The sequence below is a fragment of the Borostomias antarcticus genome, assembly GCF_949987555.1.
Source record: "Borostomias antarcticus genome assembly, chromosome: 4".
Lineage (NCBI taxonomy): Eukaryota > Metazoa > Chordata > Actinopteri > Stomiiformes > Stomiidae > Borostomias > Borostomias antarcticus.
Genome location: NC_140237.1, coordinates 33,344,262 through 33,363,753, shown reverse-complemented (window position 1 = coordinate 33,363,753; position 19,492 = coordinate 33,344,262). Strand labels below are relative to the sequence as shown.

The 19,492-nt window shown below is 45.6% G+C and overlaps 2 protein-coding genes across 2 annotated transcripts; both read right to left on the bottom strand.

The window, feature by feature from the left end:
* Positions 1-11,653: 11,653 nt before the first annotated feature.
* On the bottom strand, positions 11,654-13,115 carry cUnh15orf48 (chromosome Un C15orf48 homolog; the record flags this gene model as incomplete). Its single annotated transcript, XM_084436903.1, has 4 exons — positions 11,654-11,775; positions 12,369-12,429; positions 12,734-12,822; positions 13,077-13,115. 4 exons carry the CDS (start codon positions 13,113-13,115, stop codon positions 11,707-11,709), a joined length of 258 nt encoding a protein of 85 aa, XP_084293029.1. The 3' UTR covers positions 11,654-11,706.
* A 678-nt stretch (positions 13,116-13,793) lies between these two features.
* afg2b (AFG2 AAA ATPase homolog B) lies at positions 13,794-18,394 on the bottom strand (the record flags this gene model as incomplete). The annotated part of the gene is made up of 11 exons (XM_084437120.1): positions 18,302-18,394; positions 17,486-18,105; positions 17,131-17,316; positions 16,416-16,700; positions 16,151-16,336; positions 15,649-15,807; positions 15,314-15,523; positions 14,987-15,214; positions 14,598-14,732; positions 14,327-14,452; positions 13,794-13,931 (listed from the first exon to the last, which is right to left on the bottom strand). The coding sequence occupies exons 2-11, from the start codon at positions 18,083-18,085 to the stop codon at positions 13,794-13,796; spliced, it is 2,253 nt and encodes a 750-aa protein (XP_084293246.1). The 5' UTR covers positions 18,086-18,105; positions 18,302-18,394.
* Between the last annotated feature and the right edge of the window lie 1,098 nt (positions 18,395-19,492).

The window sequence follows — 19,492 nt, the reverse complement described above, 5'->3', positions numbered from 1 at the left end:
ATAAAGGGGTGATGCATCATGGGAGGGGAACAACACATTTGCTGTGCACTTGTTAGTCTATCTAAAAGCCCTGTAGGACACGTTCATATCTGAGTCTCTGTGAATAGTGTTGGGACTGGGGCATTCTCTAGCAACTGTCAATCTGTTGCCAACCTCTCATGCTCTGACCATGATCTTACGTTGTGAAACAAGCAAAGTGAAATAATCCCTCTCCATTAGATAGCCAGGACTCCTCCTGAGTTTCCAGGTGACAGTCAGTCCTTACTGAGCCCATTTGTCTCTATTTACATTGATGTTTTATAACGTCCACCTGATGACTCAGCTTTACTTTGGACCACCATAAAACGCTATTGCACTTAACCTACTGAGGTGGAGGTGGCTTTTTGGATCTGATACAAATAAATGACCAGTTCAAGATGAATCAACCCTTAGGGATCTCTTAAGAGTGAGACTGTAGGTGGAGGAGAGTGATCAGCCACAAGCTGATAACAGTACAGAGATAAAGAAGTGTTTACTTAAGCCGTAGGCCAGTCCTAACAGTTTAAATTTGCACCTCCCTTAACAAAGACATGTTTGCCGTAACTATGGGCTCGTTGGAGTAAACGGCAGCTGCAGATAGAAACAGAAACGATACAGACGAGAGGATGGGATGGGTCCCATTTTTGTGCAGTGAGATTTCTGTTTTCTGGTCAGGCGACACTGGTGGCAACAATGACCGGATGCGAGTCTGAGGCCGTCTTCCTGTCTCTCAGCCTGCCACGTACACACACTGTAGACCATGACTTTCCCCATGCCTTAATTCCTCATAAGATATCACAGGTCAAGGTCAACTTTATTTATATAGCACATTTAACAACTGAAGTTGCACCAAAGTGCTTTACAATATAAAAAACAGACAAATACAAAATACAATATAAAGTGCAAGTTAACATTCAATACAATAAACAAACACAACACGTACACAGCTGAGCTGATGAGTGCACTGTAGCCTAGTTTTCTTTTGTCTTTAAACACCCTCTTGTTTTGTCTTTTAGCATGCATTTATTCCAGGTTGTTAGTTGCTGTGAAGAGAGGGGGATGAGGAAATCAATTCTCTCTCTCTCTCTCACACACACACACACACACACACACACACACACACACACACACACACACACACAAGAAAGATGAGAGGTTGACTCATTGGGATGATATACCCTTCATATATAATCTGAGACTTTATTGCTTCTTTCTGAGATGATGAGAGGACTGCGACCAGCGAACACACACACACACACACACACACACACACACACACTTGCATTTGCCCGTCGCTCAATGTGTTTCAAAATTCAGAAACATGTAAAAGTACATACAAGTAAAGTTGGTTCAGTTGTGATGTGTTGTGATGTCGATAACATCACTGCAGTCGTGTCGTCACTGCTGGAGCGTGAGGAACGTGCTCCGCTGAATGACCTGCAGGCTGCTTCCCCTGACTCACAGCCAGGCTGTCATGACTCATTTACATAATTGTGAGCTCATGCCCAAAGCCAGTAAATCCCATTAAAGGACACAGTGTAATCACCATCACCATGGGATCATGACTTACTTATTCTTAGTCTCTTTTAGATCATGATATGAGCTGATATCAATGTAGAAAACGAATGACCAACAGGTTAAAAACTGCATGTGATAGCAGACCAACCAACCTGTTCAAATGACCAGAGCCATGGGCTTCCCACAGCAATCAGGACTGTGGCTGTTATACATTTCCAGATGCTATTGCTTACTATACTCTTAAAAATCATGTTCATTAATGAAAGCAAATGTATCATTCAGAGGTATGACACATCAAGTGGATCTTGGTTGTGTTTGGAAATGGGACATTGTTTCGTGGTTCTATCCATCTGGGAACTTTCCTTCTCTGAGTGAAATATTACTCAAGTACGCAACTGGAGCTGCCATGTTGGTAAGAATGCAAGACATAATATAAAAAGTTAGAGCCGTAAGAAGCTGCATGTTTGCTTCAGATAAACATCAACAGTTTAATGATATCTTCTTTTGTTACTTGTATAAGTGAAAAGAACATGCTCTTCCAGCAATTCTTAATCTTGCGACTTTTATCAAACATCATGAATCCAACTCAACTCCGGCTGAGATCATTCACCATCTTCTCAAAATCACCAACAAAATAACGTACAATATCAGACTTATCCATTAGCTTCCACAACAGAGGAGTGTGATGCAGTTTGTCCCCAACAGTACTTCATCAATATTCCAGACTAATCTGGGGTGATTTTTACATGCAGTTGTTTTCCTTTTTTGTTTGTTTGTTTGTTTGTCATTCTAAGTGACCATTTACTATCATAATCAATAATTCAGGTTGCTCTGCAACATTTGGTAAATCTCATCAGAGTATGTTTGAGACATTTGGAAGGTATTATTGAAGCACATAGAGGGTAGGTGACTAAACAGCGCACAGCACCATGGAGACGTTATCCTCACCTGGCCCTGCTGACTGACTGGCTGGCTGGCTGGCTGGCTGGCTGACTGACTGACTGACTGGCTGACTGACTGACTGGCTGACTGACTGACTGGCTGGCTGACTGACTGACTGACTGGCTGACTTGCTGACTGACTGACTGACTGACTGACTGACTGACTGACTGGCTGACTGACTGGCTGGCTGACTGACTGACTGACTGACTGACTGACTGGCTGACTGGCTGGCTGACTGACTGACTGACTGACTGACTGGCTGGCTGACTGGCTGACTGACTGGCCGACTGACTGACTGACTGACTGGCTGGCTGACTGCTCAGTAATAACTATTGCGGCTGACTGGCGATCCAACTTTCAAAACAGCCGCGGTAGGCTAAGCAAGGGAAATTGTCAATTGAATTACGCGCACAACAAATCCACGTCTGCTATAAACGTTTGCCTCTTTTATTCCATTTCACATCGCATGTCAATCCAGACCAGTTTCTGCATTATTCGTAGGCGAGTGCAAGGAGGCAATATTATCCAGTGCAGTGTTGCGGTAAACAAATAGTCTCCTCTTTCCCCGTGCTCACCCCACCATTACCAACCAAACCCAACAGGTGCACAGGCTAGAGCAATTAGTAGGCCCCAGCTACAGGTACACGCCCACAGTCACTCCCACACCTAAGAGCCCATACAACAGTGAGTGCATCCACATAAACAATAACAAATTCATAATAATCCTACCCAAACAACTAGAAATAATAAACACACATATGGCTCCTACATTCCGGCCCCTAATTATGCTAAGGCCATAATTAAATAATCAAATATGTAGGAGATAAAACGTTAGTAATTACTAACGTTCCACGCAAACATTCTGTAGGCTACCCATAACCCATCAATATCTAATACTCACATTAAATGGCTTAAGCACATCTAGAAAGAAGATGCAATCTGTATCGTTACCACAGCTATAGCTACACATAATCTACTCTACATGATTAATGAATGACATATAACCAACAATTCTAAGGAATAGTATAAGCATGCATGTACTGTGCGCATTAATGTCCATGACAATACCAATATGTCCATGAAAAAGTAGCCAAAAAACACAAAAGTAATCCACATAGTCCATAGCCCCCAGAATGTAGTCAAAAGCGCAAAAATGTTATAATCCACAAAAAGATGTAATAAAATGCCCATAATCCACAAAAAGCGAAGCAAATGTTCAAGAGTCCATAATGTAATCCGTTTAGATCTTCACTGATCCTCCACTTCCTGAAGAAGACACACTTTAGTGATGGGTCTGTCCAGGAATCCTGTACTCGTCCTGATATGAATCCGACGAACATGTCCCTTTTCATCCCGACCTGCTTCCACAACTCTTCCAATGAGCCACGAATTGCGTGGAGCAGAATCATCCACGATGATAACGAGGTCTCCTGGGACGAAGTTCCGCTTGGTACCCTGCCACTTCTGCCTCTCTTGCAATAGAGGCAAGTACTCTCTGATCCAGCGCCTCCAGAACAAATCAGACATATATTGTACTTGTCTCCAGCGTCGACGGGCATATATGTCCTCTTTCTGAAACACCCCGGGGGGTAACGATGGTTTGGACTTGAGAAGCAAGAGATGATTAGGTGTCAGCGCTTCCAAGTCATTCAGATCGGTGGAAGCTTTAGTTATGGGGCGGCTATTGATAATGGCTTCAACCTCACAAAAGACTGTATGGAGGCCTTCTTCGTCTTGATTCTGTGTTTTCAAGATGGAATTCAGCACTTTCCGCACAGACCTTATCAGACGCTCCCATACTCCACCGTGATGAGACCCAGTGGGGGGATTAAAAATCCACTTGATGCCCTTCTGAAGGAGTTCGTCGCTGATCTGCACATGATTCCATTTTCCCATTGCTTCTCTCAGTTCGCGTTCAGCCCCGACAAAGTTCGTGCCATTGTCTGAACGCAACTCCAGCACCTGACCACGCCTTGCCATGAAGCGTCTGAGGGCGTGGATAAAGGAATCAGTGTCTAATGAAGACAGTACTTCCAGGTGTACAGCTCTTATAGCCAGGCATGTAAAGATAACTCCATACCTCTTGATTATGCTCCGGCCTCGCTTGATTCCAAAAGGCCCGAAGCAATCCACCCCAGCTCGAGTGAAAGGAGGCTCATCAGGAGAAACTCTATCCACAGGGAGATCTGCCATACGCTGAGTCCCTGGTACCGCATTGAGTTTACGACAGACAACACACTTTGACAGAGTCTTCCTTATGGCAACGCTGGCGCCTGGGATCCAGTATTTCTGGCGCAGCTGCGACAACATGTGATTACGTCCACCATGCCCTGTGGCTTGATGCACGTGATGGAGAACAAGGGCAGAAATGTGGAGGTCCTTAGCCAATATAGCAGGATGTCTTGCCTCTTCTGGCATGGCTGCCCGACCAAGCCTACCCCCAACTCTTAGCACACCATCTTCCAGTATGGGGTCAAGCTTGTAGAGATGACTACTCCTCTTCACACCTCCTCCTTTCTGCAAACAGGTCATCTCATCCGGAAACCTCTTTCCTTGACAAAAACAGATAATTGCCTTCTCTGCCTTGTCAAACTCTTCGACTGAAAGAGGATCTCCTGCAACCTGCGCCTTAACACCCTCCATCTCCTCTTGAAGCCTCTTTTCAAGCCGCTCTCTATCCAGGCCAGACTGAGTGAGAGCTTCCTTCAACTGCTTCCTCCTTTGTCCAAGATCCAGTAGCAAACTTTTGAACCTGAGCAGCCAAGCAACCATCCTTTTCAACCGAGTCCAAGAGGAGAAATGACTGATGAAGTGCACAACTGAATCCATCTGCTCTTCAGCTTGGACCGCATTCACAGACACAGCCGTCTTGATCTCGGGGTCATCTGGAGAGAACTTTCCAGAGAGGTCAATGTTTGCTGGCCACTTCACCTCAGGTTCCACAAGAAACTTAGGTCCTTGCACCCAAGCCTCCGCTCTCAAGAAGATGTTCACATTAGCTCCCCTGGAAGCCAAGTCTGCGGCGTTACTTGCCGTGTTCACGTATCTCCATTGAGATAAGCTGGACAATGTGAGTATCTCCGCCACACGATTTGCCACAAAGGTTTTGAACCTTGAAGTCTGGTTGTTGATATACCTCAATACCGACGTACTGTCCGTCCAGAAGACAGATTCTTGCAATGGCATCCGCAACTCTTTTCTCCACAGCTTGTCCATTCTGCTCGCCACCACCGCAGCTGCCAGTTCCATGCGAGGAATGGTGATGGATTTCAACGGAGCCACACGTGACTTCCCCAAAGTCAGGAGGCTTCAAGCACCTGCCAACCTCAAACTCCTCCAGTTGATGGAGCCCCTCTAGCCAGGCAGTCCACTCTTTGGCAGCAGTGACCGGCAGAGCGTCATCCCAGCCCAACTGACTTCTGCACAGGTTCTGAAGGATTCTTTTGGCAGCGAGCACAACCGGTGACAGGAATCCTAAGGGATCATAGATGGAGCTGGTGACAGATAAGATTCCTCTCCTTGTCAGTGGCCTGTCCCGGAGCCTGATTTTAAACTTGAAGGAATCTGACTGGACGCACCACTGTACACCCAAAGCCCTTTCCACAGGCAGCATGTCGCTATCCAGGTCCAGATCCTTAACTTCCTGGGACCTTTCCTCTTGAGGTATGGCAGCAAGCACCGTGCGACGGTTGCTAATCCATTTAGTAAGATGAAAGCCTCCTTTTGCACAAAGAGCACAGAGTTCACGGTAAAGCGATACTGCGTCCTCTTCAGAGCCAACTGACACAAGACAATCATCCACATAGAAATTATGGAGAACAGAGTCCACAGCCTTTTGACTGAACTGGATTTGGTTATCTTCAGCACATTTCCTCAAGGCGAAAGATGCACAGCTAGGAGAAGATGTGGCTCCAAACAGGTGGGCCACCATTCTGTGCTCCACCAGATCCTGACTATGGTCTCCATTAGGCCACCAAAGAAAACGTAACAGGTCAGAGTCTGATCTTGGTACCCTGACCTGGTGGAACATAGCTGCGATATCTGCCATAAGCACGACAGGCTCTTTTCTGAATCTACTTATGACACCAACCAGTGAGCTGGTAAGGTCTGGGCCTTGAAGAAGTTGGGCATTTAGAGATGTTCCCTGGAATGTTGCCGCACAATCAAAGACAACCCTCAGCTTCTTCTTCTGTGGGTGGTACACCCCATGATGTGGTATGTACCAAACTCTCCCATCACAACGGCCCAGGTCCTCGACCAGCACTCTCTCAGCATAGCCCTTTGCGATAATGTCACTCATAAAGTCTGTATAGTCAGCGTAGAACAGACTGTCCTTAGTGAACCTCCTTTTGAGACTCAAAGCACGTTGCACTGCAACATTCCTATTGTTGGGCATTTTTGTGTCAGCTTTTCTCAAGGGCAAGCCGATGCTGTAATGCCCGTCCATCAGCTTGGCTGACGCAGTAACAGACTCCATGAAACGACGATCCTCTCTAGACAGCCCAAGCTGCTCATCTTGAACACATTCAGGGAAGTCAACCTTTGTCTGCTGCTTCCACAGTTCCTCAAGTGTGGCAACGGAAATCCTGTTAATGGTGACTTCTCGTTCAACACAAGCAGAGTCAGCAATGTAGTCTCCTTTCAGCGGCCCATTCACTGTCCATCCCAACATGGTCTTTACTGCATAAGGGCCGCCATCTGCACTCCGAATAACTTCCCACGGCTCTAGGGCCCTGGGAACATTAGTCCCAATGAGCAGGTCCACCTCTGAGTCAATCTCAGCTATCTTCACATCTTTTAGGTGTGGCCACTTCAGAAGATCTTCATGTTTAGGAATGTTGCCTTGATTAACAGGCATGCGTTTCTGTGTGAAGAGCTCGGGTAGCGCACAGAAGCAGTCTGTACCCAGCCCAGCTACCTCCAGGTCTGTCACGATGTGGCTGCTAACAACCTTCTCTTGACCCATTGTCCTGAGGAGGATACCAGTTTTTCTCCCATTGAGACTCAGCCTATTCATGAGACCTTCAGTGCAGAATGATGCAGAGCTCCCCGGATCTAGAAAGGCATATGTGATGAGTGTTTCATTTCCTTTCTTAGACTTCACTTGGACGGGTAGTATGGAAAGTGTGCAATCAAACTCACCGGCCCCAGTGAGCCCGCTAGTTTGTACAGAGATCAAAGCTCTGCCACCTGCTGTTTCTGCTTCCTTTTTATTCACTTGAACCATTTTTGCTTGCACTGAACCAGCTTCAGTTTCTTTGGAGCGGATATGCAACATAGTGGGATGCCTTAGATTGCAGACTTTACAGAAAAGACGTTTCTTGCAATCTTTACTTCTGTGCCCAATGCACAAACAGCCATAGCACACCCCATTCTCCTTCAAAAAGGACATCTTCTCACTGTGTGACTTCCTTTCCAATAGAAGACACAGGTCCAAGGTGTGTCCTGCTCCACAAAACAAGCAGTTTTTTCCAAGAGGCGAAGTCTTTTCTCCTTTTACACCAGATTCAATCATCTTGTCTTGGTGTCTTGTCCTTTTGTCCACAGTAGCGACAGTAGTGGCGAAGATACTTCCTTTGGCCTTAGTATAAGTTTGGGATTTAGAAATTCTCACTTCCTTTCTTGCTGCAGCTACTGGAGGATCATGTAGGTCTCCAAACAGTGGGTCGCTTGCAATTTTTACTTGCCTTTCGATGTATTCAACAATGTCGCGAAAGGTAGCTCTACGATTAAACTTCTCTTGTAAATTACAGGCGACTTCTCTCCATCTTTCTTTGAGCTTATAAGGCAACTTCTTCACGACCGTTTGCATGTTAGTAGGGGCATCCAACTCATGACTGAAATGTACTCCTCCCATTGCGTTACTACATTGTCGTAAGAAGATGCTAAATGCCTGTAAAGCTTTCACGTCCTCTGATTTTACTACAGGCCATGTGAAGACTTTCTCCATATAGGCAGAAGCGATTTTCAAAGAATTGCCAAAGTGCTCTTGGAGTAAAGATTTGGCCTTGGCATATCCTTCCTCCTGAGGCATGTGTTCACAGCCTCTGACCAACTCCCGAGGCTGGCCTCTGGTATATTGCTCAAGAAAGTATAGGCGATCTTTAGGACTGCGAGCCTTTTGCTCAATGTTATGTTCAAAGGCTCTCATAAATGCTTGATACTGTAAAGGATCCCCATCAAAGGCTTGAGTTTCTCTTTTTGGGAGGAAAGTGAGAAACTGTTGCTCCACAAGCATTGATGTAATCTCATTTTGTTTCTGCAAGACTGATACAAGGTGATCAGAATTAGAGCCATTCTGTATTAAAGATGCATAATGGAGCGGTTCTGCCTGAGACTGAGGATTTGGCTGCAACAAAGGCAATTGGCTGGTCAGCATGGCTAGCGGATGCTGCACCATATTTGGTCCCAGCATTGGTGGCTGGCTAGACGGCATTACTTGAGGGTCCAGCTGAGGCAACTGGGTGACTAGCGTTGATTGAGGACGCAGTAACCTATTTGATCCCAGCATTGGTGGCTGGCTAGACAGCATAGCTCGAGGGTCCAGCTGAGGCAACTGGGTGGATAGGGATGCTTGAGGATGCAGTAACACATTCGCTTTGGGCCTAGCATCCAACAAATGAGAACGTTGCTGGCCCTCTGCTGCACCAAGAGATGCTTCCAGGCTTTGCGTTGCTGCCCTAGGCACAAATGTCTCAGCTTCAACATCCAATGGTTGAGTTTTATCCTTATTCCTTTCCAGGTATGAATTCATTCCATCTGCCTTACTCTGGACAGTGCCAGACATGCAAGAGCCACCAGAGAAACGAAGAACATTTAGTTTAGCTTCTGAAGCGGCTATTTCTGTTTCCAACTCCAGTTGCTCCCTTCTTTTTCTGAGCAGCTCCTCTTGCTCTTCCAGGACATGCTTTGTTTTCAACAGTTTTTGGCGAGCAACAAGTGCGGCCATCTCTGCTTCAGCCTTGATACGTGTTGAGTGGGTAGATGAAACAGTGGACCTACTTCCAGCTGAACTCCTTTTCCTTGTGGTCCGTTTTGAAGCATTTGAGACACTGTCGCTTGGTTTAATATCATCATTTACCACAATAGCAACATCCAGTTGTGTGGTAAGCTTCTGAGCGCTTGTAGCCAGGTGAGCATCATTTTGGGCGTGTTCATCAACATGAAGCTCATTTTCATCATTTTCCACAACACCAGATTGATATGTTTGAGACGAGGTAAGAGCATCACCTGTGCGATCTTGGGCGCTACCAGCGTGGCCATTTACATCAGAGAGCCATTTCTTTACATCATTGTTAAACCAAGCATTATGTTCTTGTATATTTGTAAACCAAGCATTTTGTTTTTCTTGCTCTTCTTGAGGAAGCAAGGGAATCACAGCATCATGGAGTTTAGTTGCATCATCAAACAGCACGTATAAATTATCAAGATGAGACTGGATACTTTGTGCATTATGTTCATTTTGATTTTGCATAAGTTCTTTTATCACGTTCACAACACCTTTAAGTTTATTGACCTTTGCTTGTCGTTCCTTTTGAATAACTTCAATTTTACATACCAATGCCTTGGCAGTGAGTTTAATCTGTCTTCTCTCTGATTGTTCGTTTGCATTTAGATTCTCTTTAGGATACACATTTGACACTTCAGGCTCCATTTTTATGAATGATCAGAAATCATGCAAAGTCCATTCACAGCCATACGGCACATAATCCAGTTATTTAAGCAGCATTTTTAGGTCCGCAGCAACAGGCAAATTGTTCTGCTTGTCACAACGCAACAATCGAGTGCTGCGGCAGTTAGGAGAATAGTTTGTTCGCAAACATGCCTGTTGCGATTGAGTGTGTATTGCAATACCTCATGTCCAGCGGCGAGGCTGTGTTGAATGAAGCGATGGTTGTTGTCTTCAGGCCTTGTAGCAGTGAACTGGGCATGAATGAATCAAAGACGCCGGGTAATGAATGTAGCCAATAGCGTCCCTCCTTTGTTCCTCGTTTGCTTAGGGTTCCAATACGATCACAGGAATCCGAAAACAATTTGTAAATCCTTTGTTCCTCGTTTGCTTAGGGTTCCAATACGATCACAGGAATCCGAAAACAATTTGTAAATCCTTTGTTCCTCGTTTGCGTAGGGTTCCAATACGATCACAGGAATCCGAAAACAATTTGTAAATCCAACTCGGTTAGGCTATCCAATATTTGTTTACTTATATTGCGGCTGACTGGCGATCCAACTTTCAAAACAGCCGCGGTAGGCTAAGCAAGGGAAATTGTCAATTGAATTACGCGCACAACAAATCCACGTCTGCTATAAACGTTTGCCTCTTTTATTCCATTTCACATCGCATGTCAATCCAGACCAGTTTCTGCATTATTCGTAGGCGAGTGCAAGGAGGCAATATTATCCAGTGCAGTGTTGCGGTAAACAAATAGTCTCCTCTTTCCCCGTGCTCACCCCACCATTACCAACCAAACCCAACAGGTGCACAGGCTAGAGCAATTAGTAGGCCCCAGCTACAGGTACACGCCCACAGTCACTCCCACACCTAAGAGCCCATACAACAGTGAGTGCATCCACATAAACAATAACAAATTCATAATAATCCTACCCAAACAACTAGAAATAATAAACACACATATGGCTCCTACAATAACATTAAGAGAAATTGAAGCACCAACTCAAGCCGGCCTGCAGCGTTTGGATTGTTTGTTCAGATATAAATATCACCCTTTGGGGCTGTAGAAAGATGCAGTGCAGTCAATATTGACATCATGGAAGTCATAAGAATAAGGACAGTGACCACAAAAACAAGAATGGACACTGGGACACCCTTCATTATGGAGATGTGTTTATTGCAATACTTAACCTTATAAAAATAGCATATTTCACACACAGGATTGGTAACATATGTAGAGCAGTACAGTGTAATACAGTGCATTTAAATCCCTGGAGAGAACAGGAAGGTTCAGACTGAAGCTTTAACTCTTTAACTGCCAGGTGATATTAAACTGAACACTCTACTGAACGCTTTGGCTGAAGATGTCCTCTGGTCAGGGGACGGGCACAGCAGGCTGAGACCCCACCAGTGTAGCAGAAGCATTTCCGCACACTGAGTGTCAAGGTGCCTAGTCTGTGCAGAAAGGCGTCCGTTAGACTGATGGGGGATGCAGGCCATGTTAGGCCAGTGCAAGGTGGGACGGTGGCCTGGTTGGGTCACTCTTAACAGGAACCTCACTTGGTCAGACTCTTCACCATCTCCAGCTCCTCTATTGGCTTCCATTGCTGGTTTAGAGTCATGAGCTAAGGTCAAAATAAATACAATACAATCATTAGTCATGTTGATCTATCATATCTTAGACTGTACTGTACCACACCCACATACTTGTGTTGAACTGGAGTAATGAGGATTTATAGTGCTTAAGACTGCACTCAACAAACAGCGGTGTGACACTTCTGAAGAAGACGGAGGTTTATCCGTCGAAACATGTCAGGTATGAAACATTCTTCTACCAAAATGTCTGATATATAAGATAACATTGATCTTAACATAAATGAAGACAAAGAATCATATACAACTGTTCTACTTCTATTTTTCTTTTCTTATTTTTATATATACTGCCGTATGTATAAAACATTATAGTCTAATTGGCTTATTCTAAAGTCTCACATGACATTGGGTTCTGTGAGTAGGAATTAGAGAGCAGTGGAGGTGGCTCCTACAGCAGCAAACACCATGATGCCAACCAGAGGGATCAACTAGGATACACACACACACACACACACACACACACACACACACACACACACACACACACACACACACACACACACACACACACACACACACAGCTGACATTTCCAGACATGACTGGAACTTTTAAACAACAGATTACCTTTTGAGGTTTTGATGGATCTAATCTCTCCCAAGGTTCTGGATTCCGGGTCTTACTCAAGCTAAATATGAATGGAAACAAGAGAAAAAATAGCAGAGCATTACACAAGCTTTTTGTTTAGTCAAACTGAATATTTCAATACTGCACGCCTGTCAGTTGCTGATAAGCAAATAACCTTAGATAAAAGTCTGGTATACATATGTGAGCATGTGATACAGGCTACAATTAGATAGAAGTAGAACCTACATTGGTATTTAAAGTTAATTATTTACAGAAAACGTACAATAAGTATAAGAATTTCTATACAAACATACTGTTGTATATCTAAAACATTATAGTCTAATTGGCTTATTCTAAAGTCTCACATGACATCGGGTTTTGTGAAAAGGAAGTAGAGAGCAGTGGAGGTGGCTCCTACAGCAGCAAACACCATGATGCCAACCAGAGGGATCAACTGGGACACACACACACACACACACACACACACACACACACACATGCACACCAGACAAAACACTACATTTTAGGGTACCAGGGATGGAATCAATCCCTTCCCCATTCTGCCAATGTTCCATTTTGACTGTTGGTCAAATATACATTGTAATACATAACATAATAATTTTGGAAATCAAAAAGTATCAAAAACTCGCCAATTTAAATTAATGATAATATACTGTAAATGTGTGGACCCCAAAACAAGCCACTCACCTCTTTCCTCTTCCTCAACATTTGGATAAATCCAGACATTTTTTTAAATTCTTCTCATGGGGTATCTATAGGAAAAGATAGGGTAATAGATAATTATCTGAAAGTTAAGGCTCAAATAGCCTAATTAAGTTCACCCATTGGGAGCGTCAGGTTTTTGGATCCCCGGATCTGTCAGTCTCACCTGTTGCTGCCGGAGTCTTTGGTACTTGTGATCGCAGCATCCTGGTCGCACGTCTGATACAGCCGGCCAGTGATTATACGAGCTTCGACGCACGTCGACAGACAAACTCACGACAAACTCATCGATAGAGACCCGTTCGGCATTATGAAACCTATGATTAACTTTTTTCTTTAAAAAAAAAAAAATCTTTTAGATTGCAGCACCCCCTTGTGGTCTGTTTGATGGTGCACAACTGCGCCAAGCTGGTTTCCAGTTATGCCCCTTTTACAAATATATTTTCCAAATCGGTATTTGCATTGTAAATATGGAACAAAATCACATAAGAATAGCATTCTGATGCTACATATATGAGCATAACACCTGTGTCCTGCCGTAAATTGCTTCTAGTTAAATTATATATTGCTATTCTGTTAGCTCATCCTATTATTTGATGAAAATGTTTGTGTACAAGCAAAAAATAAACAATTCAAACTGGAAACATATTTTATTTCCAACTTATGTAAACAATCTCTGTACTGGGACAACAGTAACCGTGGTCATCTGAGTGGGGACTGATAGGAGTGAATCTGGTGGGTGGTGAGAGAGGGAGTCATCCTCTGGAGAGACCTGGTGAAGGATCTGTGTTTGATGGTGGAAGCATCCATGCCCTCCTCATGAAGAGTCCACAGAGCAGCCTGGAACACAACATTCACATTTTATTATTATTATTTTTTTATTTAACCTTTATTTACCCAGGCAAGCAATTAAGAACAAATTCTTATATACAAAAGCAGCCTGAGGAAGGGGGGAATGTGAGGCTGAAAATAAACATGTTATGTACACATAATTTACAACAACAATAATAAAATACAGTACTATACAAAAATAATGATAGAAATAGAATAATACACTGCATGGGTTTCTTGGTCAATAGTTCAGTTCACTTCAAGTTTATTTGCCTTATGTACAAGGTACAGGTACCATGTACAATGAGATGCTTGTGACCTTCTCCTCACAGACAACAAGAACCTTATTAGGGTGCTTCAAGGGGACCGTGATGGGGTCATGGTCAGGTGTGGGTGTACTGTACCTCCTTGCAGAGGTTCTCCAGGTCAGCGCCAGAGAAAAGCTGGGTTTGAGCAGCCAGCTCCTCCACACACACGTCAGGGTCAAGAGGCATGCTCTCCATACACACCTTCAGGATGGCCAGACGAGCCTGGAAACACGCGCAGATAGGCAAAAGCAAACGCACACAGAGCGAGGGGGAGGGCGTTAGTCACTGTCAGTGGTAACCTAACTCTTGTACATCAGAGAGTGGTGTGTGTGTGTGTGTGTGTGTGTGTTGTGAGGTCCTGTCTTACCGGCCGGTCCGGTGGAGGGACATAGATGATGTGGTCGAGTCTTCCAGGCCTGAGGAGGGCGCTATCTAGGGAGTCTGGTCGGTTGGTCGCTGCTATGATCATCACTTCCTTGTTACACACTTCCTGGTAGTCCAGCTGAGAGGCGCATAAAGTAAAACATAAACATGAGATCGGATACTGTATTAACTCCTTCATTCACATGTCAGTGTGTGTTCATGGGTTTCATTTGTAGTCCCAGATCTGCCATTTTGAGGACCTACAGGTGTTTCAAATTAATTGATTGCATAGGATTCTATGCAGTAGAGCCAATCAGACAAATTATACACCTGTGCAAGTCCTCAACATGGCAGGTCTGTGAAACCCATGAATAATACATGTAACTAACCCACCTGTTGCTGTGAGTGACACTCCTCCACTCCATCTGCCTGAAGGACCTTCCCTGCTCCTCTCCTCTCCAGGGTCCTAAGGCCCACCCCGTCCAGTTCATTCAGCAGCACCGAGAGGAGGCGTGTCTGGACGCTCTGAGGGGCGTGGCCTTCCGACCGCGAGCCAATCAGAGTGTCCACCTCGTCCAGGAACAGGATGGACGGAGCACAGGCCCGCGCCTGGCGGAAGAGCTGCACCACAGACGAAAACAATCACATCAATAAACATCACTTTTATCAATAACACCACCGGGGAAAAGGGAAAATGTGCCTTAATTTGCCCCGGCGTACCTGGGCCAGAGCCTTCTCTGAGTCCCCTACGTAGGGCGAGTAGAGGTCGGCTCCGCTGACAGACAGGAAGGCACAGTGCGAGGAGGAGGCCGCGGCCCTGACCAGGGTGGTCTTAGCGCAGCCTGGGGGTCCGTACAGCAGCACCCCGCGCGGTCGACTCAGACCCATTCGCACAAACGCCTCGGGGAACCTCATTGGCCACTCTATACTCTGCAGGAAGTAATGCGGAGACTCTCACCACTACTGAATAATATTCATCAACGTGAGAGAGAGAAACGTTCAGGTTTCCTTTACAAAATGCGACTGAATAAATGGTTTCGATGCTGCGTCGTCACCTGTCTGAGTTTGAGTTTGACGTCCTCCAGGCCTCCGATCTGCTCCCAGGAGACGGGGCAGAGCTCTGTCCTGCCCAGGCTGTCCCTCAGGCAGGAGGGACGCACTGTCCTCAGGGCTTCCTGGAAGTCCTCCATATTCACCACCTGCTTCCCCGAATCCTGACAGCAGAAATTGATTGGTAACACTTTACAATAAGGGTACATTAATAAGCGTTAGTTAATGCATTATTAAGCATTAAGTAACAGTTAACTAATGTCTCTATTAACCATTTACTAATGTTATTTATGTTAACTAAGGTTAACTCACCTAACCCTAACCTTAACTAAGGTATTAATTAACATTAGTAACCTAACCTAACCCTAAATAATCATTAGTTAACAGTTAACTAATGTTTTTTGTGACCCTTAGTGTAAAGTGTGACCAATTGATTTGATTGTGACCTGTGTGTAGTGTGTATGACCTTGGGGGGGGGGGGGGGGGTTGAGTGTCACGTTGAGTTACCTGAGCGTTGAGGCGTATGGCCCGCATGGCGGCCTCCCTGCAGAGGGCACTGAGGTCTGCCCCCACATACCCCGTGGTTCTCTGTGCCAGCTCTGCCATGTCCACGCTGGCACACACGGGTATCGTCTCGCACAGCACAGACAAGATGGCTGCCCTCTGCTGCATTGGGGGAACTCCAATGATGACCTGTGGAGGAGAACAATATATATAGAAAGTGCATATTGCTCACCTACCACATTAGCTGTGGTTAAGCACGAACCCTCACCTCTCTGTCAAACCTGCCCGGCCGCCTGAGTGCCGGGTCCAGGCTGTCCGGCTGATTGGTGGCCCCTACGATGAGGAAGCGATCTGATTGGCTCATTCCGTCCATTAGGGTTAGCAGCTGAGCCACCAGGCGGTTCTCCGGGGCTGAAGAGCCTGTTCTTCTGGGACACAGAGAGTCCAGCTCGTCCAGGAACAGGACACAGGGGCCCTCGTCCGCCGCCGCCCGCGCGCGCTCGAACACGCCCCGCAACCTCTCCTCGCTCTCCCCCGGCCGAGAGCCCACCACCTGGACACCAACGGCAGAGGTCACAGAGCTTATTGCAAATGAACAGACTGTATGTATGTATGTATGTATGTATGTATTATACATTTATGCATACTGTATGTATATATTTATTGTATTTTAGTTTAATCTATTATGTATATTCTCCCTGTATATTCTTTATTCTGCTGTACTTCCCCCCCCACACTGCTGCTGTACTTTTCCACTGCTGAAACACCCAATTTCCCCACACGGGGATAGATAACATATCCATCCATCCATCCATCCATCCTCATCCCTCCCTCCCTCCCTCCCTCCCTCCCTCCCTCCCTCCCTCCCTCCCTCCCTCCCTCCCTCCATCCAACCAACCATGTTTAAAACCTAGTCAATATTGTGTAAATCGATAATGAAAACGAATGGGATTGTAGCCATTGATGACCACTGCAGGTTTTACCTCTGGTCCCCTGACCCCCACCAGGCAGGCCCCCACCTCCCTCACCACACTGCGGACCAGCAGGGTCTTCCCTACGCCCGGGGGCCCCACTAGGAGCACCCCTCTGGGGCAGGAGATGCCAAGGGCCCCCAGGGTGTCGGGGTAGAGCAGGGGCAGACGGAGCATCTCGCTGAGGGAGGCACTCACCTGAAATAAGAGAAAAAGGGCAAGAAACTGTAGTGAAAGTGGGTAAGAGTATGTGGGATCCGCCACTGTTCTGGCTCTGGTCAGTTATGAAGCTGTGCGTGTATCCATCTTCCTTTCTGGTCTTTCACATTTGACTCTACTGTCTGAACGTTCCTCCTTTCATACTCACCTCCTCCAGCCCCCCGAGAGGAACCTTGGGTTGGAACTGTAGCTGCCCCCTGAAGTGCCTGAGGGTCTGGGTGCCAGCTAACTCCACACTGGTCTTAGAGGTGACCACACCAACCTCCGCGGAATCTGGCTTGACGCTTTCGATGACGATTAATTTGATCGGCGTCTCAAAATCTCCAACGTCTATCACGTACTTCTCGTGCACATAAACCCCTCTCAGTGTGTCTTTCACTAGTTCATGGATGAATTGAGGAGGTGAGTTTTTCTTGAAGTCCCCATTCTGAACGACCACAGTTACTTTGATGCTCCTCAGCTTGGGACAGGTCACAGGCCTGAGCTCGCTGGGGCTGAGGCTGAAGTGAGTGGGAGGGTGAATGACGAGGCTGGGGGAGCAACATTTGAAATCTAACTGCACAAAGTCCTCCGCCAGGTCAGCTCTGGGCCAGGCCGTGCAGAGACACGCTCCGCCGGGGACGGACACCAGGACAGGGGACCCCAGGCTCAGTCTCAGGGTTGTCATCAATCCTGGTCCCAGCCTGCATCTCTGTGTGCCACGGTCTGCTGTGTCCAGTGGCAGTAGTCTTAGAGACGTGTCCGCCATTGCGATGGTCTCAGGTCCTACTGTAAAATAATAATAATGGTATTTTTGACCACACGATGCAGGTTACACGCATGCCAAAGTCATTCACATTCGTCTCCTAGCGTGATGGCTAAATTAGGATGTTCATTCACCACAAACGTCAGCTAATCTAGTTCGTTGTAGTCCTATCCAATGTACAGCACTAGCCTAATTAGCGAGCGATTGTAACCTACGTACCAGTGAAGTTACGTTGGCATTTAGCAAGTTATTCAACTTATTCAATACATCCATCAGACTAACATGATGGGTTGTATTTACACTACACTACAGCAGCCATGTGAATCGGATATAAAATGGGCAACTATACACTTTCCTTGGTTAAAGGACGCTATGGAACGGTCCGAGTATTTTCTCGATGTGGATCACAGGTATATTCTTTTTTTTCCGCACAAACCTCCGCACAAAAATATTATTGTATGGTTGGATCGATAGTGCATTGGATAGATAGTTATGTCTGCGTGAAATTAATACTCGATGGTAATCCCTGCTTTGATTGTGGTCGTCCAGCCATTTTGTAGTTATTCTTTCCACGGACGCCACCCTGTGTACAAGACATGCAACTACATTTTGGACAGCTGATGAAAATAAAAATTAGATACAGTATACAAATGCAATACAACAAACTTAACAAACATGTAGGCCCCACCATGATTTAAGGTGTTTTATGGTCCATAGGCCTACTATACTTAATTTTCCTGCCTACCCATGCTTCCTACAGGCAAAGAGTATGAAATGTCAAGAGCGGACACTTAGGTGAAATTTTGGCACCCGCCTGAAGAGGGTGCTTGCGTAGCGTTTCCACCATTATGAACTGTCATTGGCTGCCAAAGTCATCCAGTCAGTCATCCAGGTCAACATGAAGACTATAAATCAGCTGTGGAAAAAACATAAACAGTGTTCTGCAATAAATTGTCAGAACTATCAGAGTACATGTGCAGAGCTTGCCTTTCACCAGTTCCCCAAAGATTCTGACAAGTAATTGTTTGTTTAAAGGGCAATGCTCGTTTTTGACAACCTGGACATTATTTACGACATATTATAAGAAGTTTGACTCACCGAGATCACTTTGGTGTAGTTCGGAGGCCTGTAGAAGAAATTTAAAATCCAGCGCGAGCCAGTATATCCATACATGTAATGACGGTGATCGGGGCACCGAGAATGCAGTTTGTCAAAATCTATTTTCGGCCGCTAAACGGTTGTTTTCATCAATCAGATTGGATTAATCGACAGTTGAGATTCCTCAACGCGAGGCATTGTTGTGGTTTTCGAATACGGGGTCTTTAGCCTCTGTAATATGATCTTTACACGCCTTTCCCCACTTGCTCCAGCACGCATGCGCACAGGCCAGGTTGTCAAAAACGAGCATTG